General features: G+C 40.8%; 2 protein-coding genes across 2 annotated transcripts; both read left to right on the forward strand.

The window, feature by feature from the left end:
• Positions 1-2499: 2499 nt before the first annotated feature.
• Positions 2500-7208, forward strand: LOC136775989 (zinc finger protein 502-like). The gene is made up of 3 exons (XM_066731256.1): positions 2500-4664; positions 4821-4980; positions 5046-7208. Exons 1-3 carry the CDS (start codon positions 3283-3285, stop codon positions 5613-5615), a joined length of 2112 nt encoding a protein of 703 aa, XP_066587353.1. The 5' UTR covers positions 2500-3282; the 3' UTR covers positions 5616-7208.
• A 457-nt stretch (positions 7209-7665) lies between these two features.
• On the forward strand, positions 7666-15304 carry Ypel (Yippee-like). The gene is made up of 5 exons (XM_066731289.1): positions 7666-7850; positions 13826-14246; positions 14323-14366; positions 14448-14556; positions 14748-15304. Exons 2-5 carry the CDS (start codon positions 14145-14147, stop codon positions 14835-14837), a joined length of 345 nt encoding a protein of 114 aa, XP_066587386.1. The 5' UTR covers positions 7666-7850; positions 13826-14144; the 3' UTR covers positions 14838-15304.
• The last annotated feature ends 19 nt before the right edge of the window (positions 15305-15323 follow it).

Raw genomic sequence — 15323 nt, forward strand, 5'->3', positions numbered from 1 at the left:
AAAATATCTGTTGCTTGTAATATATTAGCAATATTATTAAAATATTTTTGCAAGTATTATAAACATAACCTAAGATCTATTCTCCAAAAAACAGTTGCTAGATTTTCGTTGAAAAAGCAATGGAGAATCCTATTATCTGCGAAATCCATCAGCACTTCGCGTAAAACAAGGTCAGCATACGATGCTTATCTGAGCTTTGAAAAGCTTAAAAGCTTCAGATCAAAGCATCTTTCGTGTTTTCCCTGGTGACCATCAGCAAATTCTGGTTCCACTGCGTGATTGCATAATATTAAACACTGGATGACGCTACGGGAGTGGAACAATCTCGTTACATCGGTGGATGTCCTCAAAAGTACCCAAAACATCTCCTAAAAAAAAGTATATATATTACCTATAGGGGCGTTATACCTACATCCTTCTTTTTTCTCAAAACACTTTCCACGAATAAGTATATACTTTATCTTAATTTCCATGATTTCTTAATTCCTAAAATTTTTTAAACTTCAGGTTTCCTCTGATAAGTTCATTTTTCATCGTTTTATTAGCTGTCGTGTTGTTACGTTCCTGAAATTTTTCAAAACCTCATTAACCTGTCGGGAGGCTTTGGTTAACATAAATATTCCACTATGCACTAGTGAAGGAACAGGTCTAAATGCGTTAATGTATATGAATGTTACAACTTGTAAAATGCTATAGGTCTGGTATTTTTTGCATTATATTTTAATTTGTTTTATAAAAAAGTGTGAAAGCACTGGGGTACACAGTGGGTCGGCCTGGAGGTTAGAGTAATTGATACAGTATACAAATCGCCCCAGTGGGGACCTGGGAGGGGTCTGGGGACTGGGGGAAAGTTGTTTAACGTCCCCATCGACGCCGAATAGTGGTATCGCATTCACGCTCCACCGCTCCAGGATTTCGATCTTTCCTTTAGGACCCCCTCCTGCGGAGACGGGCTGTTATCCCGTTGCTACTCCTGTGTCTCACTTTGATTCCTCCCGCTTTTACAATAATCGTCCCTTTTTGTCTCCCTTGATCACTCTATCGGTTCTATTAGGTTATCTCAATATCAACAATTTTTCCATCTCTTCCACAATTTATTCACGATTCTCCACCTTATGACGTCATCAAGATGCCATGTTTCTACGAATATTTTAATTTAGGAAAAGAATGTAGGCAGACTTGCAATGTTGATTGGTTAATCTATAGGAAGTTCGGAAAGAGCCCCGATATAAGGACGGGCGATTGTAGGAATTTCTTTTCATTGGACTTGAGGCATTTTATTCTTCTGACTGGTGTTGGCTTTTTGCCAAGCTTGGAGCATTAACGAACGTGGTTGCTTATCACCTGCTGAGTCTGCATTATCGCAAACCCGCAGCAATGACCAGCCAAGCGATGTTTCTGTCTTCGTATTGCTTACCTAGCACTGTCTTTATCATAACTAACTTATCAGCTAAAATACACGAAAATCTCAATCAGTTTTTCAACTATCAAAATCAACGAAATTATTACAAATCTTATTTTTACTTACTTTTTTCCATTATTTCGTTAATAAATTCATAAAAGAAATTATCGATTCTTTTGCATTTTCTCTACTTCCTGCAATTCTGAACGATGATAAACAATGGTGCCTACAGCGCCATCTAGAATAAAATAGTGGTAGCTACTTCATCAGTTCGATCGGAAGCAATTAGAAAAAATCTAATTATAAAGAATAAATAAAATTGTACACAGTTGGGGCTGTGATATAGCCGTCAAAATGGGCAAGCCTCGTATAAAAACAAAATAGTAAAAATTTCTCAAGGCGTTAAATTGGATTGGCAGTTTTTTCCAGATTTTTGCTCGTCGTTGTGACGAATAAGAGGTTTACCTCCTTTGATTGCTACACCGGCCCTTACACTTGACATAATAATAAAGTTACCAAATATTTTCTCGTAAAACATATTTTAATGAAATTTAAATAAACTTTTTAATATAAAAATTTCTTTTAATTATTTTGTACAACTAGCTTTCTCAGTTTACATCTAACAATTTTTATCATTCTTTTTTTCACGCACAAGTAGATTTTTTTCCCAACGCATGCCAATTTTTTTTTTTCTTATTTTTTTCAGTTTTATAAAAGAATTATGAGATTGAATTAAACAAACTATAGAAAACAAGAAAGCCATTTTATGTAGATAATTGGAAATATTTAAAAGATTCCATTTGTCCACAAAAAAATCGATGTGTAGGGGAAATAAGAAAAAAATAAAACAATTTTGAAAAGAAAACAACAATGTTGCTTGTGCGATAAGGAAGATTCGAAAAAATAACAGCTGGTGGTAAAGCGGTAAGGACGCTTGACGAGGCAAGGTGGTGGTGTGTGCCAACGAAGCTTATGAGAGGAGAAAGGAGACTGGCTGGGCGAGAGGGGGGTCAGTAGTGTTGCAGAGGAAAAATGAGGGGGCGGGAGAGAGTGAGATCAGTCAGTGCTGCCATACGGAAGTGCGGTTGGTGACGCTATTGCCAGCTCGCTCCCTCCAAAATCTTTCTGATATTGGCAACATTGTTTTTTGGTAGTTTACAAATAAAATGGCCGATATATGAGGCTATTTTGTATGGACAATAAAATATGCGATTGAACGGAAGTAATGACCATCGGCGGCATGCGGATATCGGGAAAATCGTGAATCGACTGGAGTGAAGTGAGTGGGATTCAATTTTGGTGTACGAAGTGGGCGAGAGTGGTGTTTCTGGCCAGGTGGAGGTTGTCTTCGAAGACCCGTGGACGCCGCGGGCCCTAAGACCGAAACGGAATATCACTCACGGTCTCTAATACATACAAGTCTCGGGAAAATTTTCTCCCATTGGCTCGCCGGCTACTGGCGGTAAAACAGACTTGAATTTTGCCAGAAGCGAAATTGGCCATATTTGGAGTCTACCCTCGGGGAAGACGTCCAAGCCCTTTCCCGGGCATCGCTGGCCAAATAGAACACATATCCCATTCATGGTCCAGCCAGAGTGGAGGGTCACCTTAACGCTACTTCACGATTTTTTGGAACACGTAGCTCGGGCCACTACGAGGTATTTACTTAAATTGGAGTCCTCGGCTAGATATGATAGCCTGGGTATTAGGGTACAGCCGGGATACTGGAGCGTGACGGGTACGTTTACTTAGAGCCTCTGAAGATATTCCCATCGGATCAGTTTGTCATAGTGGAACAAGTCGACGCCGAAGATGCGTTGACCGAGGGGTCCACTAGTGCCGCGAGCCAGATAAACCCCTCCATTGCCACTTTGACAAACATGTGCACTACCCCTGGCAACGCTGGTGCTGGATTTGGGTATGCCTGGTCCTTTGGTGGGCCAGGAACTGAAACCCGAGAGAATGCTCAGAGTGAGCTCACTACAAACATCAATTACGCTGTTAATAATAACCAGGATCAAGGTTCAAGTCAAAAAATTCAAGTTGATATCAAGCCAGCAAAGGTTGCGAACAGTGCACATCGCAGGCCTATGTTTACTGTGAATGAGAGTTGTCAGCAGACACCGACTACTCATCACGGACACACAGGAGGAGCCCATAATCAAACGCATGGTACACACGTACGGGGGAAAAAGCATCACGATATATTCTCAATAACCTGCGATAAGGGAGGCTGCAATTGTGACGCAGCACATCCTACACCACCCCCTTCTCTGTTTTCTAATACTTTAGTTTTTACTACAGCTGACAAGCACGCCATGAGTAAGCATTTCATGACACCCCTTGGGCCTCTGCAGCTCACAGCAGAGGAGTGCAATGAAATTTTAATGAAGAGAGCTGCGGCAGCTTCCAATCAAGCAAATGCCAATAATGTAGCTACCAGTCAGTCAGATGGAACTGCCCACTTTGGGCATGTACTGACTCATGTTAATACTACTCAAATAGATACGAAGATTAAGCAGCAGCAGGACATGGGAAGCCAGGTTAGAGTACCAAAGGAGAGACCTTACTCCTGTGCAGAGTGTGGGAAATCCTTTCTTTTGAAGCATCATCTTACAACTCATGCAAGGGTGCATACAGGAGAACGGCCTCACATTTGCGTACATTGTGGAAAGAGTTTTGCTCACAAACATTGTCTCCATACACATTTGCTACTTCATAGCGCAGATAGGCCATACCAATGTCGCGAATGTAAGAAGTCTTTTACATTAAAACATCATTTGGTAACTCACCTTCGTGTGCACACGAGGGAACGTCCATTCGTTTGTCAGGAATGTGGCAGAGCATTCCCATTGAAACGTCATTTGGTCACTCATAGTAAATTTCATTCTGGTGAGAGACCCTTTGTTTGCGAAGAGTGCGGCGAGTCATTTTCACAGAAGGATCATTTGACAATGCATTCGCGCTTCCATGGTAGCTTGCATCCATTTGTTTGTTCTGATTGCGGAGCAACCTTCCAAAGGAAATTCGAGCTAGTGAATCATGGCAGACTGCATGGCAGAAATCCACATTCGTGTACTGTTTGTGGCAAAGAATTTCTTCAAAAGAGAACACTTTTAGCCCACATGCGTTTACATACAGGAGAAACACCATTCGCCTGCACTGTCTGTGGAGAAGCATTCCCAAGGAAGGTAGACTTAGTCGCTCACTCCAAAATCCACAATAATAATACAAACACAGATGAGAAATCATTAACATGCAGGTAATTTATCATATACCACCTTTTCCTTTTACTTGATTATTTTTTTAACTCTGTTTCAAACTCTACTGATTTAATCAAATTTATTTAATAGGTATAAAATTTGTAGTAATTGAGAATCTTAAAAGCATTGATTAATTTGTAATTTCTATTTTATAGGGAATGTGGACTCGAATTTTCGAATAGAGAAGCCCTGACCCTTCACCTAAGGCTACATTCAGGAGATAGGACGTTGGTGACGGATCTCTGTGGCTTAGCAGCAGCCTTCCAGCAAACGCCGGGACACTTCCTCACTCCGAACACGGCGAGCACTCATCAGGTATTGATCATTATTTAGAATAACTATGGAGCTCCGGTATAAAAACAAAAACTTTCTGTTTATAGATGAATGGTCCAATCGGGACACCAGGCGTGAGTCATATGCATGGAGCGACTCAAACGTCACCTCCGGTGGGAACGGGTCCTAAACCGAAGCCTCATTTGTGTCCGGACTGTGGGCGCGGTTTTGCTCAGAAGCACGGGTTATCGCAGCACCAACGTCGCCATACGGACGGTAGTTGCCACATAAGATCACATGTGTGCGATAAGTGCGGGAAGGCCTTCTTCCAGAAGAATCACTTGCTGCTGCATCAGCGGCAGCATATGGATCCTCCACCAAGCATACTTCGTCAACAGCAGAGGCAGGCAGCTCAAGCTGCTGCTCAGCAAGCACAGCAACAACAGCAGCAGGTTCAGCAACAACAGGTGCAACAACAAGTTCAACAACAACAGGTACAGCAATCCCAATCCCAACAGCAGCAGCAGCAATCGTGCACTGTGGACACTAAAACAATTCAGCTGCAAGCAATACAACAAGTGCAACAACAGGTTCAGCAGCAGGTCCAGCAACAGGTTCAGCAGCAGCAAGCATGTTCTGTGGACACGAAAGCAATACAATTGAACGTCACCATGTGAGACGGCATTAAGAGAAGGGATTGGATAGTCCCCGGAACGTTAGCACTCGAAAACGCGCACCCCGCTGCCACCCTCTGCACGCACTTCTCTTGTACTAACATTACACACTAGATATATATTTATTATTCATAGGAATCGACAAAATTATGAAATAATCAATTTTATTACAAGAGTATATATATAAGATTATATATACAAAAAGTATACATATTATATATTCTAATTATGTAAGGCTTGTAACAAGAAAATAAAAATAACCATATATTAGTGTTTTACATATATACTTTATAATATATCATTTTACTCTAGCTATTGTAAAGTACTAAAATAAATTAGTTGCCTTAAAATTGAGAGGACATACGATTATAAGGAATTTTCATGTAAATCTAATTATATTATTTTCTCTCTTTTATCATTGGTAAATTTTATTTTCCGATTGGCGCTTAATCGATAGGAATATGTTCGCGTAGTTTATGTAAGAAAAACTGGCATAATGGTAGAAAGGGAAATAGAAAAATGAACAAGAGAGTGAGCAGTGGTGGTTGTAAGGTGCTTTCGAGCAATTCTGCATTGTGGTTATCCTCGCCTTTGTACACGATCGGCGAAGTGAGTGACGAGGAATGAATTAGCCTATGAGATAGGCAGAAATTACGGGAAGGGAGGAGAGGGTGGCAGACGCTGCGCATTTACGAAGTTTCAATCGTGAATCTGTCTTGAATTGTTTCCAGTATCTTTTGTCTTCGTCTTCTTCTACTTCTTGTGGAAAGAGTGAGTTCCACACTATTTTGTGCTATAAGAACCCAAGTGATTTTTTAGTCCCTGACTCCAGACTGATCCGCGAAGTCCTAAATTATTCTTACCAACTTCGCAGAAGATCAGATAGTTTTGTACTAAGCAGCAACCAGTAAATGAAAAGAAACTTTAATTTTTCAGTAGTTCCTCGGATACTTCGTGAATATTTTGGATGTCTAGTTTTACGCAGTAGAGCAAACGCTTAGCGATTCGCATTATTGAGTAAGAAAAACACATATTTACACTGACAAGATACACGTGTACGCGCATATACAAGGCATAGCGGACTTTTATAATAGACTTCGTGATTTTAGATTTACCAGAAATGTAATAGACGATAGAATCTAAGAACAAAGCCGCCGGCAACTGATACGAATAAAGTAGCTTTCTTACGTATCCAACCTTCGATGGTTCTTTACCATTTTTCCACGCAGCCTGCTGGGAGATGGTAAGTTAACATGTGCTTTATTTCCGTACATTTTAAAACAAAAATATATAAATATATGTATAGATATATAAATACATAACATAAACATTCTCGACGAAAACTTTCGGAGGAGAAAAAGTTCTAATCAATTATGTAAATCTATAGAATTAATATTATCAATAACAATTTTAAAATTAAGCAAAATAAATTTTTAAAGAAATTCATTATTTCTCCTTTATGCGATCGCTCGACAAATTCAGGATTAAGAGCCTATTCTATTCTTTTGTGTATATGTAAACACTTTTTAATCGAATGCGAGTTTGTGACTCATAATATCACAAAGGAAAATGAACAATAGAAAGAGTAAAAATAGAATTAAGAAAAAAACAGTCGTGCAATCTTTTTTCCAAAAATTAATCAATTCCTCGATAAGTATCCTGAAAGGAAAAGGGATGAAGCGAGACACAAGGAATTATTATTCAGGCATCATTGTCTAATTGAGTCTCTGCACAGACAAGGTGCTCCTAGTTGGAAGGGAGGGGGTAAAGGTGACAGGGCAAGAGATATGATTTGTGTAAAAATTGAATGCAGTATTTTGTTAGGTTGGAAAGGCCCAGCGATCTGGTTTAAGAAGAAATGGAAAAAGTAGTGGTATGGTGGTAGAGGTTGTGTTGGAGCAGGAGGAGGAGGTGGAGGATCTGGCGAGTAGGTCGCGGCGGGCTCTTCTGTCTGATGGTGCTGTGCGCATGTTCTCGCGAAGTAGTATGGCGCATGCGCATTTGCTCGGGGAATGCACGTCCCGCCTGCGGACGAAGGGAAATAAAATCGAACGACGCCAGGCGATCAACAGTCGGTGCTCGCTGTTGGCGACCGTTCCGCGCTAGTAATGAGCAAAACGAGCCGTCGTCGTTATTCGTGGCACTGCACGAGAACGAAGCAGCCGTGATTCCCGTCGAATCCTCGAAGAAGACCCCGAGGACCCTCGTCGTCGCTCACGGCTACGGATGCATATGGAGGTAAAGCCCTTCTTGTGCGCTTCTACATCGTAACATCCACAAACGACGATGGCTCTCTGCCATTTTAACACCCCGAAACCTTCCTACGACCTTCCTGAGAGCACCCGTTTAACTCGCGACGTGTCTCACTTCCGGCTGTGAAAACCCGAAAACCTCATTTTCCTCCCAGCTAGAAACGCAGCTCGAAAACCTTAGCAAACTACGCAATACTATCAGCTACGCAATTTTTCAACTCTTTCCCAGCTTTTCTTGTCTCTCCTTTCTTACGTTTTCCAAGCTTTTTATTGTGGCTTCTCGGATTATTTCGTGAAACATTGAACGACTTTCTGGGAAAGTCGTGAGATTTTTGGGGATTGCGTGTGAGAGAAGCTTTTGTGTACGCTCTCAGCTGACGGGTCTGTCAGCTGCCTTGGCTAAGAGAGAGAGAGAGAGAGAGGGACGGTAAAGAGAGCAAATGAAAGAGAAAGATGGAGAGAACCAGGGACGCAGCTTTTCAATAATTCTCCTGCCTCTGCTTTCGCTTTACTTCCTGTTATTTACCGTTGCAAAACAACAGGCTTTCCTATACGCTTCTCTATAATAATGTCCGCTGCACTCCTCTCCAAATTTCTATCTCCCTGTCTTCCCCCCTCGTGTCACTATTTTTTATATTTAATTCGATAAAATCGATTATATCTGCTTGATGATCCACAAACACTTGCATGATCCAGTTGGCACTAAAAAAATCAAATAGTTTTGAGAAAAAAGGATCATAAGATTTCTTTGACCGAGACGTCTAAGTTTTGCTTTGTTATTCATATATTTTGCAAGTGACTTTGTGAAGGGACGGTTATTTTTCTAGTTAAACGATGATGCAACGTTGAGAAAGAGCAATGTTTCGATTGATGGAAAGTGATGGAATTGGGTTGAAGACGGCAAACGGAAGTGGAGAATTTGCTCAAAGTGTTTCCATTGTGTTTTCGTTGTTGGTCGCTGGCGTTCCTATTTTCCCCCGTTGTGCACGAACATCTGCCTGCCATGTTGTGCGCTGTCTCCGTCACGTCCGCACGTGCACAGCTTCTATTTCGCCTTAATTGAATGTAATATCTGCCCAGTAAATATCGACATCTTCACCCGACACACATCTCGCCATTCTCAGCTACTGTCTCCCGAACTGACCTATCATTATAGTTCATTAACTCCTTCCTTTTTTCGTCAATAGTTCTCCTTCCAAACACACGCCATCTCCATTTTTCCTCCACTCCCCTCCACTCCTCGTGCTGCGCTGCATAAAATTCGTTAACATATTTTTCTCCCTCTATATTTTCCAAGTAACCACAAAAACTGGTTTCGTACACAAAGGATCAGACCCAAAATAATAAAGTCTGTATTCTTTTCGATGAAAATTCAGAACGATGAAATTTGTTGGTAAATAAAATAATGCGGAGAATCCAGGGCTTTTATCGATCAATATCAATTAATTATTATTTATCTCTACAATGTACAGGCATCGAAGCTATCCGGTGCAGCGATAAAATTTTTAATAAAAGAACCAATTGAGTCGTTTAGAGTTTGAAGGGAAAACTACTTTGATTATCTTATGTAAGTTTTTGATCGGTGGACTTTTTTGCCACAACGAGCCAACTAAAACGTTAATAAAACGCACCAAGCTTGAATAATAATATTTTTGTTTTGCGTCGTGGCTGGTTCGATCGCCTTTTCACGCATTGTTTATGTCAATGGCATCGCGACATGCGCAATTTTTAGCGATAACTTCCTATCGATATACTCTATTGACAATGTCACCCGATAATTCTTCTTGTTTTCTTTTCCTGCAAATGGCCGATTCTATTAGTACGTCGTAAAAATTCACGCATGTATACACGTATACAGACTTACCCGCTTGCCACGTGTATGAAAATTAATGGCACATGCTACAAAAAAAAACACTGCACTTGCTTAATGAAATCTACAATAGAACGCAATTATCTTATTTGTGTCATAAATTTTACAATAAAAACATCACCGTACGCGCTCCAGTGTTATCCAAACAACAACAAAATCATGCAGTTTTGAAAAATTAGTTTCCCGCCGTTCTCATGGATTTTCTCGCAAATATTTGTATGCCTTTTTATCTCTTATTTTTTTCGTCCAGGTGGGGGAAAGTATTTTCAGGCACAATAACACGAAGTATTTGTTTAGACGTATTTTCTCACGTGAGTTACTCATCGAAAAATATCGCAAGGCATTTTTCCGTGGACTGTAAAAAAGTTAGGTTAGGTCAGTTTCGAATGATTCACGGTAAGGTTTAACGTTTCGCGGTTATACACCTATTTCTAAAAAAAAGAAAACAAACAGAACGGGTAACGTCTTTCTCTGTCTGAATTTAAGATGCAAGCTGTTTTTTTCGTATCCTCCCGTGAAGAATATATTCGTGGGGGAATATAAAATGTGCCCGACAAGTGTCGAAGGACGATGACCCGATTTAAATGAAGCCCACCGCGGTTGCCGCCTATTTCTCTCCATGTTTATTTAAGTTGCAATGGCGTAGACTCTGGTGATTTGAAATTAGACAAAGAAAGTCCCATCGATCTAACCTAGTTTCAGAGAAAATCTTTAAACCTCATCTGACTAAAATCTCTCTCTCTCTCTCTCTCTCCCCTCCGCTCTTCCTCGATTTAATTTCTTTACCGAAATTCATTGACCCTAAAAAATAATGATAAGAAGATATAAAGAAAGAAAAAATCAATTAGCCCGGCGATTTATGAGAAAAAAATATTGACGCGCCATTTGTTGAAGTTGGCAATGGCGTAACCTTGGTGATAGGAAATTGTACAAAGGGAACCTATATTAAATATTAAATCTGTCGATCAAGTAATCTATGCAAATCTATAAAGCATAATTGCAACACAAAGCTAATCTGTGACTAGAAATTAAACAAAGAGAACCTTGTGTTTTTCTAACCTTCGCGAGTTTCACGCGTGTTGTATATTTTCTGATGAGGAGAAAAGGAAATGGTGGGGATCTGGGAGTAAAGAGGAGGGGGGGGGGGGGAATAGGATGGTCGTACTGCATACCTGTTGGACGAAGCTGACGATGCCTCGTTCGTGGACATTTACAGCTGATTGCTGGTATCAGCTGGAGCCGCCATTTTCATCTCTACGCTCGTATCTACATTTTATTTTTTCCATTCCTCTTATCAACCTCCACTTTTCCTCCCCTTACTTTACTTTCACTTCTCACGCATGTTCAACTAATTCGTTCAACCAGATTATCCTCCTCGACTAATCACTTTCTAAATATTTATTCCCAGAGAACCCCTCTATTTTCCTCTCGAATCTTGTTCCTTGCCTTTTCCTAACCTTTATTTTGATTCAAGCTTCTTTCCGTTTACACATTTTTCATCTCTCAAACTTCGTCAAACATCCTCTTCTATCTACCGTATCATTACTTTTATTTCTTTCGTATCAAAGCTGTAGTAATTAAGATTTGTCAGACACGACGGGAAACCAAACAAAAACATGTTCCCAGTGTGAAATACGTGATTCGACTTGTGTGGATTGAATGCGCCCCCCACTATTTCCCACATGCAGAGATATACATACATGCTATATCGCGCGTGGGATTACTATTTATATCGTAACTGATAAATAGACATTTCAAGCTAATTTTAATATCTCGGCGAGAAAACAAAACAAGAGGTTAGTTTCTGAATAATTCTCATCTAGCTATTGTTTACATTATAGCAGCTTCTTTTTTATATTCAATGACTTACCACAGATACTATCGCATATTTATATACACACAATTAATTCAATATACGGTTCCTTCATTCTTGCCTCATCCCCAAATAAGGTACGCATTTTCAGCGACCTCTTTATGCCTCCGCCATCTTGGATTCTCTATCTACCAATCAAACGACGCGCTCGTTATTTTCGTTCGATATTCGTTTTTTCCAATTTCATTTTGTCGCGTAATTCCAATTTAAACGTGCAATGTTATTTGTACTGGTTTCTCTTTTATTCGAGCGTACGGCGATCGATGTTTGTGAGCTATCTTATCGCTGATATGATCCAGGGCTAAGTAAATATTTTATATGGGAGTGTGTGTATGTCTACGTGTGTATTATTATCGCGCAAAGAAAAAGCTTGGCTACCAGTTGCGTAGGTCACGCACGTACGTCGAACCAGCACGGATGATAATTTGCCGGAGGTTTTTGATCGCCAGACCCCCCCACGCAGATGCACTCTCTAATCAGGGGGAGCACACAGAGCTGATTAACCGATATCTACGATACTGTCGTTACCCCGATCCTTGGGGAAAAGGTCAAAATGCGCATCTGGGAACGATGAAAAATTAATAATGTAAAATTAATAATGCAAAATTAATGCTGTAAAAATAAACAGGAAAATCACGTCGAGCATAAAATAGCGATAATGCAAAATACGTAGTAGAAGGGGGGGGGGGGTATTTTTAAAAGAAACATAAATGCAGCGAGATCTGCCGTCGGAGGAATAACAGTATCTTGTTTAACACTTTTTAATCACGTATGCGAAGACGAAGACTAATTGGCCGTTCTAAATTTACCAAATGGAACGGATTACTGTATTTATGCAAAAAAAGAAGGGTCACGTGATCACTCCGATGGTAACTACGGATACATCAGGTGGTTCGATCGATCGTAGCGCCAATCGAGAACGTTTTCTAATAATATTATTGGAAAACGTACCGAATTAGCTAACGAAACGATAACTTGATAAATTGAGCTCTCATATCGTTACAAATTGCACTGCTCTCTCTTTTCCATGTAATACTTTCGCAATGCAAACTTCGATAATCGACTCTCTCTCTCCTACCCCCTCCCCACCCCTTTCCCGCCAAAACATTGGTTACGGCGGCCATATTTACCATTTCACCGTCTCAACGAGATTTCTAGTTTCGCGTTGAAGGATTCGTTTACCACGGTTTTCCGTTGTGTTTTGTGGAACGAATTTCTCACAAGGCTTTTTTCCCGGGCGAAATTAGCGGCTCTGTATTTGTTTTGGATTAGAGACACGGCGAAGGGGAAGTGACGGAAGGGGAGGGGCGTAGCAATGACCTTGGAGCGTGTATTGACTCGTACGGTTGCCTCTTTGTTCCATGGATTTCGTCGAGAAACTTCTTTTCTCAGACGAGAACCTCGTTAATTCCAAACCCATCTCCTCCAAATCCCCTCGAAGCTTGATTGTACACAATTTTTTTCCATTGATAGCTCTCTCGATCAACTAACCTCCTCCGCCATTTTCCGGAAGTGCACTAAAATCCGTTAAATACCAATTAACCCTATTTTCCCGGGACTCGATAATCGTTTAGACGTCGAAATGCTACCATTGAGGATCCAACAATATAATATATATATATACCCTACACATCGATCTTCCACTTTCAGATTACTATCTCCAGACGGAATAAAAAATGAAAATGCGTCCCGCGCTCTTCAACTTTCGTCTCGCTCGTTTGTCTCGTTACTTCTGACAATTGATAAACAGAGAAAGAGATTCGAATTTCCGACGGTTTTACGCTTGTGATTTATACGGTGCACCGCGAAGAATACACGAATCTCTCCAGCCGGTGAGTCATGTTGAGGGACAGAGCAAAAAAAAATCTCGAGAAACGTGTAACGGATATTAATGGCAGAATGAGTTCGTCTAGCGGTTAACCAATCATAACTCCGCTGGCCTTCAAAGAAGGATCACAACAAAGTCTTTGTCCCTCGTCTTTACTTTTATTTTCATTGAATACGCAGAATTATAAGGGGTAATGTTAACTCTGGTAGTGGAATGATTTTAGGCTACACATCGATGCGGTGCTATAATATAAGTCACGTAACCTGCACATCTTTGTGTGGTAATTTTTAGGTTAAGTGGGAAGCTCTCAGTGGATTTTTAAGGACTTTCGTGAGGGGGTGGGGGGGTATGGTGTTAAGTTTGAATAATGAAAGTAGCGATGTTCCACAGGTGTCCCCGAACCGGCGCTGTCTGAACCAGCTCCACAGCTGATCGGAGTACGAAGCGGCGGTGAACGGGGCCACTTTTGCACCACCACCCCGCGAGGAAGTCGTCGAGTCGAGTTAGCCAGAAGAACGAAGAAGAAGAGGAGGGGGAGGTGGAAGGGACGAAGGTGGCGGTGAGGAGAAGAAGAGGAGGGGAAGGGGAGGGAGGTGGAAGAAGAAAAGAACAATTTTTTTCTGGGAACGAGATTTCCTTATTGGTCCTCGAACAAAGGGAGAGGTAGGGGGGAGGAACAAAGGGCAAAAATTCTTGGACACGTGCCATCATGGTCAAAACTTTCCAAGCTTATTTGCCCTCCTGTCATCGCACTTACTCGTGCATTCACTGCCGTGCTCATCTCGCCAACCACGACGAACTCATCTCTAAGGTAAGCCTAAATTTTTCATCAAACTCTACAGAATCACCAAAAGAATCTCTCTCCAAGCTCTTTCTTCTTCTTGCAGTCCTTCCAGGGCAGTCAAGGTCGTGCCTATCTCTTTAATTCCGTGTAAGCATTTATTGTTCCTTCATCCGAGTATATAAACAATAATTGTGTTTTTTGTAAAACAATTCGTTTCTTCTTTCTTAGGGTAAACGTGGGTTGTGGCCCAGCCGAAGAGCGAGTTCTGCTGACCGGGCTTCACGCAGTAGCCGATATTTATTGCGAGTGCTGCAAGACGACCTTAGGATGGAAATACGTAAGTTGAGAATATCGGGATTAATAGTAATAATAGAGGGCAACGGTACTGAATAGTTATACTGGAATAATTTAAATATAAACTATTTATTATATAAAAGCTAAATAAGTACGATTGTCTATTCTTAATAATAAGAATTATAGGTTTACTATATATGAATGTGGAATAAGAATAAACATTGGATTTTACAGGAGCATGCGTTCGAATCAAGTCAAAAGTATAAAGAGGGCAAGTTTATCATAGAGCTTGCCCACATGATCAAGGAGAATGGTTGGGAATGAATGCTGAACGGTTTGTGCACCCCGGGTGTCCTTGTCTATTCCGAGATAAATTTTCCCAACGCCTACAATGTTGCTCTAATTGCAATGTGCGGCCCCCACCCTTCTGTCAAACCACCAACGAAAGTCTGTGATTTCATTTGTGATTTGTAATCTTAGTAACGTTTATGTTCTTTTGGATGCTATGAATTCGAGACTATTTTTTAATTTCCCTCTCTCTGGTTGAGGCGATGATATACGACAGACGGCGAGAGCCATCTAATAAGTATTGTAAAGAAATTATTTTTCGAAAGAAACAACGATAGAATAAGGGAAAGAGAGAGAGAGAGAGAAAGAGAGAGAGAGAGTGAGAAGAGAGAGAGAGAGAGAGAGAGAGAGAGAGAGAGAGAGAGAGAGAGCGTAAGTGTGCGAGCAAGAGAGAAAGAGAGATATCGTGAAGATGATGACGAAGGTGCCATGCTGGAGTACATGACGAGACAATTGCGAGCG

This window comes from Prorops nasuta, unplaced genomic scaffold (assembly GCF_024137725.1).
Source record: "Prorops nasuta isolate Cenicafe-Biocafe unplaced genomic scaffold, Cenicafe_Pnas_1.2 PNAS00008, whole genome shotgun sequence".
NCBI classification, from domain to species: Eukaryota; Metazoa; Arthropoda; class Insecta; order Hymenoptera; family Bethylidae; genus Prorops; species Prorops nasuta.

What these genes read in the sequence shown, in the direction of transcription:
- LOC136775989 (XM_066731256.1), top strand. Translation starts at nt 3,283, where the DNA reads ATGTGCACTACCCCTGGCAACGCTGGTGCTGGATTTGGGTATGCCTGG. An exon ending in GAGAAATCATTAACATGCAG is followed by an intron (nt 4,665 to 4,820) that starts GTAATTTATCAT and finishes TCTATTTTATAG; the next exon opens with GGAATGTGGACTCGAATTTT. An exon ending in ACACGGCGAGCACTCATCAG is followed by an intron (nt 4,981 to 5,045) that starts GTATTGATCATT and finishes TTCTGTTTATAG; the next exon opens with ATGAATGGTCCAATCGGGAC.
- Ypel (XM_066731289.1), top strand. Translation starts at nt 14,145, where the DNA reads ATGGTCAAAACTTTCCAAGCTTATTTGCCCTCCTGTCATCGCACTTAC. An exon ending in GCCTATCTCTTTAATTCCGT is followed by an intron (nt 14,367 to 14,447) that starts GTAAGCATTTAT and finishes CTTCTTTCTTAG; the next exon opens with GGTAAACGTGGGTTGTGGCC. An exon ending in CGACCTTAGGATGGAAATAC is followed by an intron (nt 14,557 to 14,747) that starts GTAAGTTGAGAA and finishes TGGATTTTACAG; the next exon opens with GAGCATGCGTTCGAATCAAG.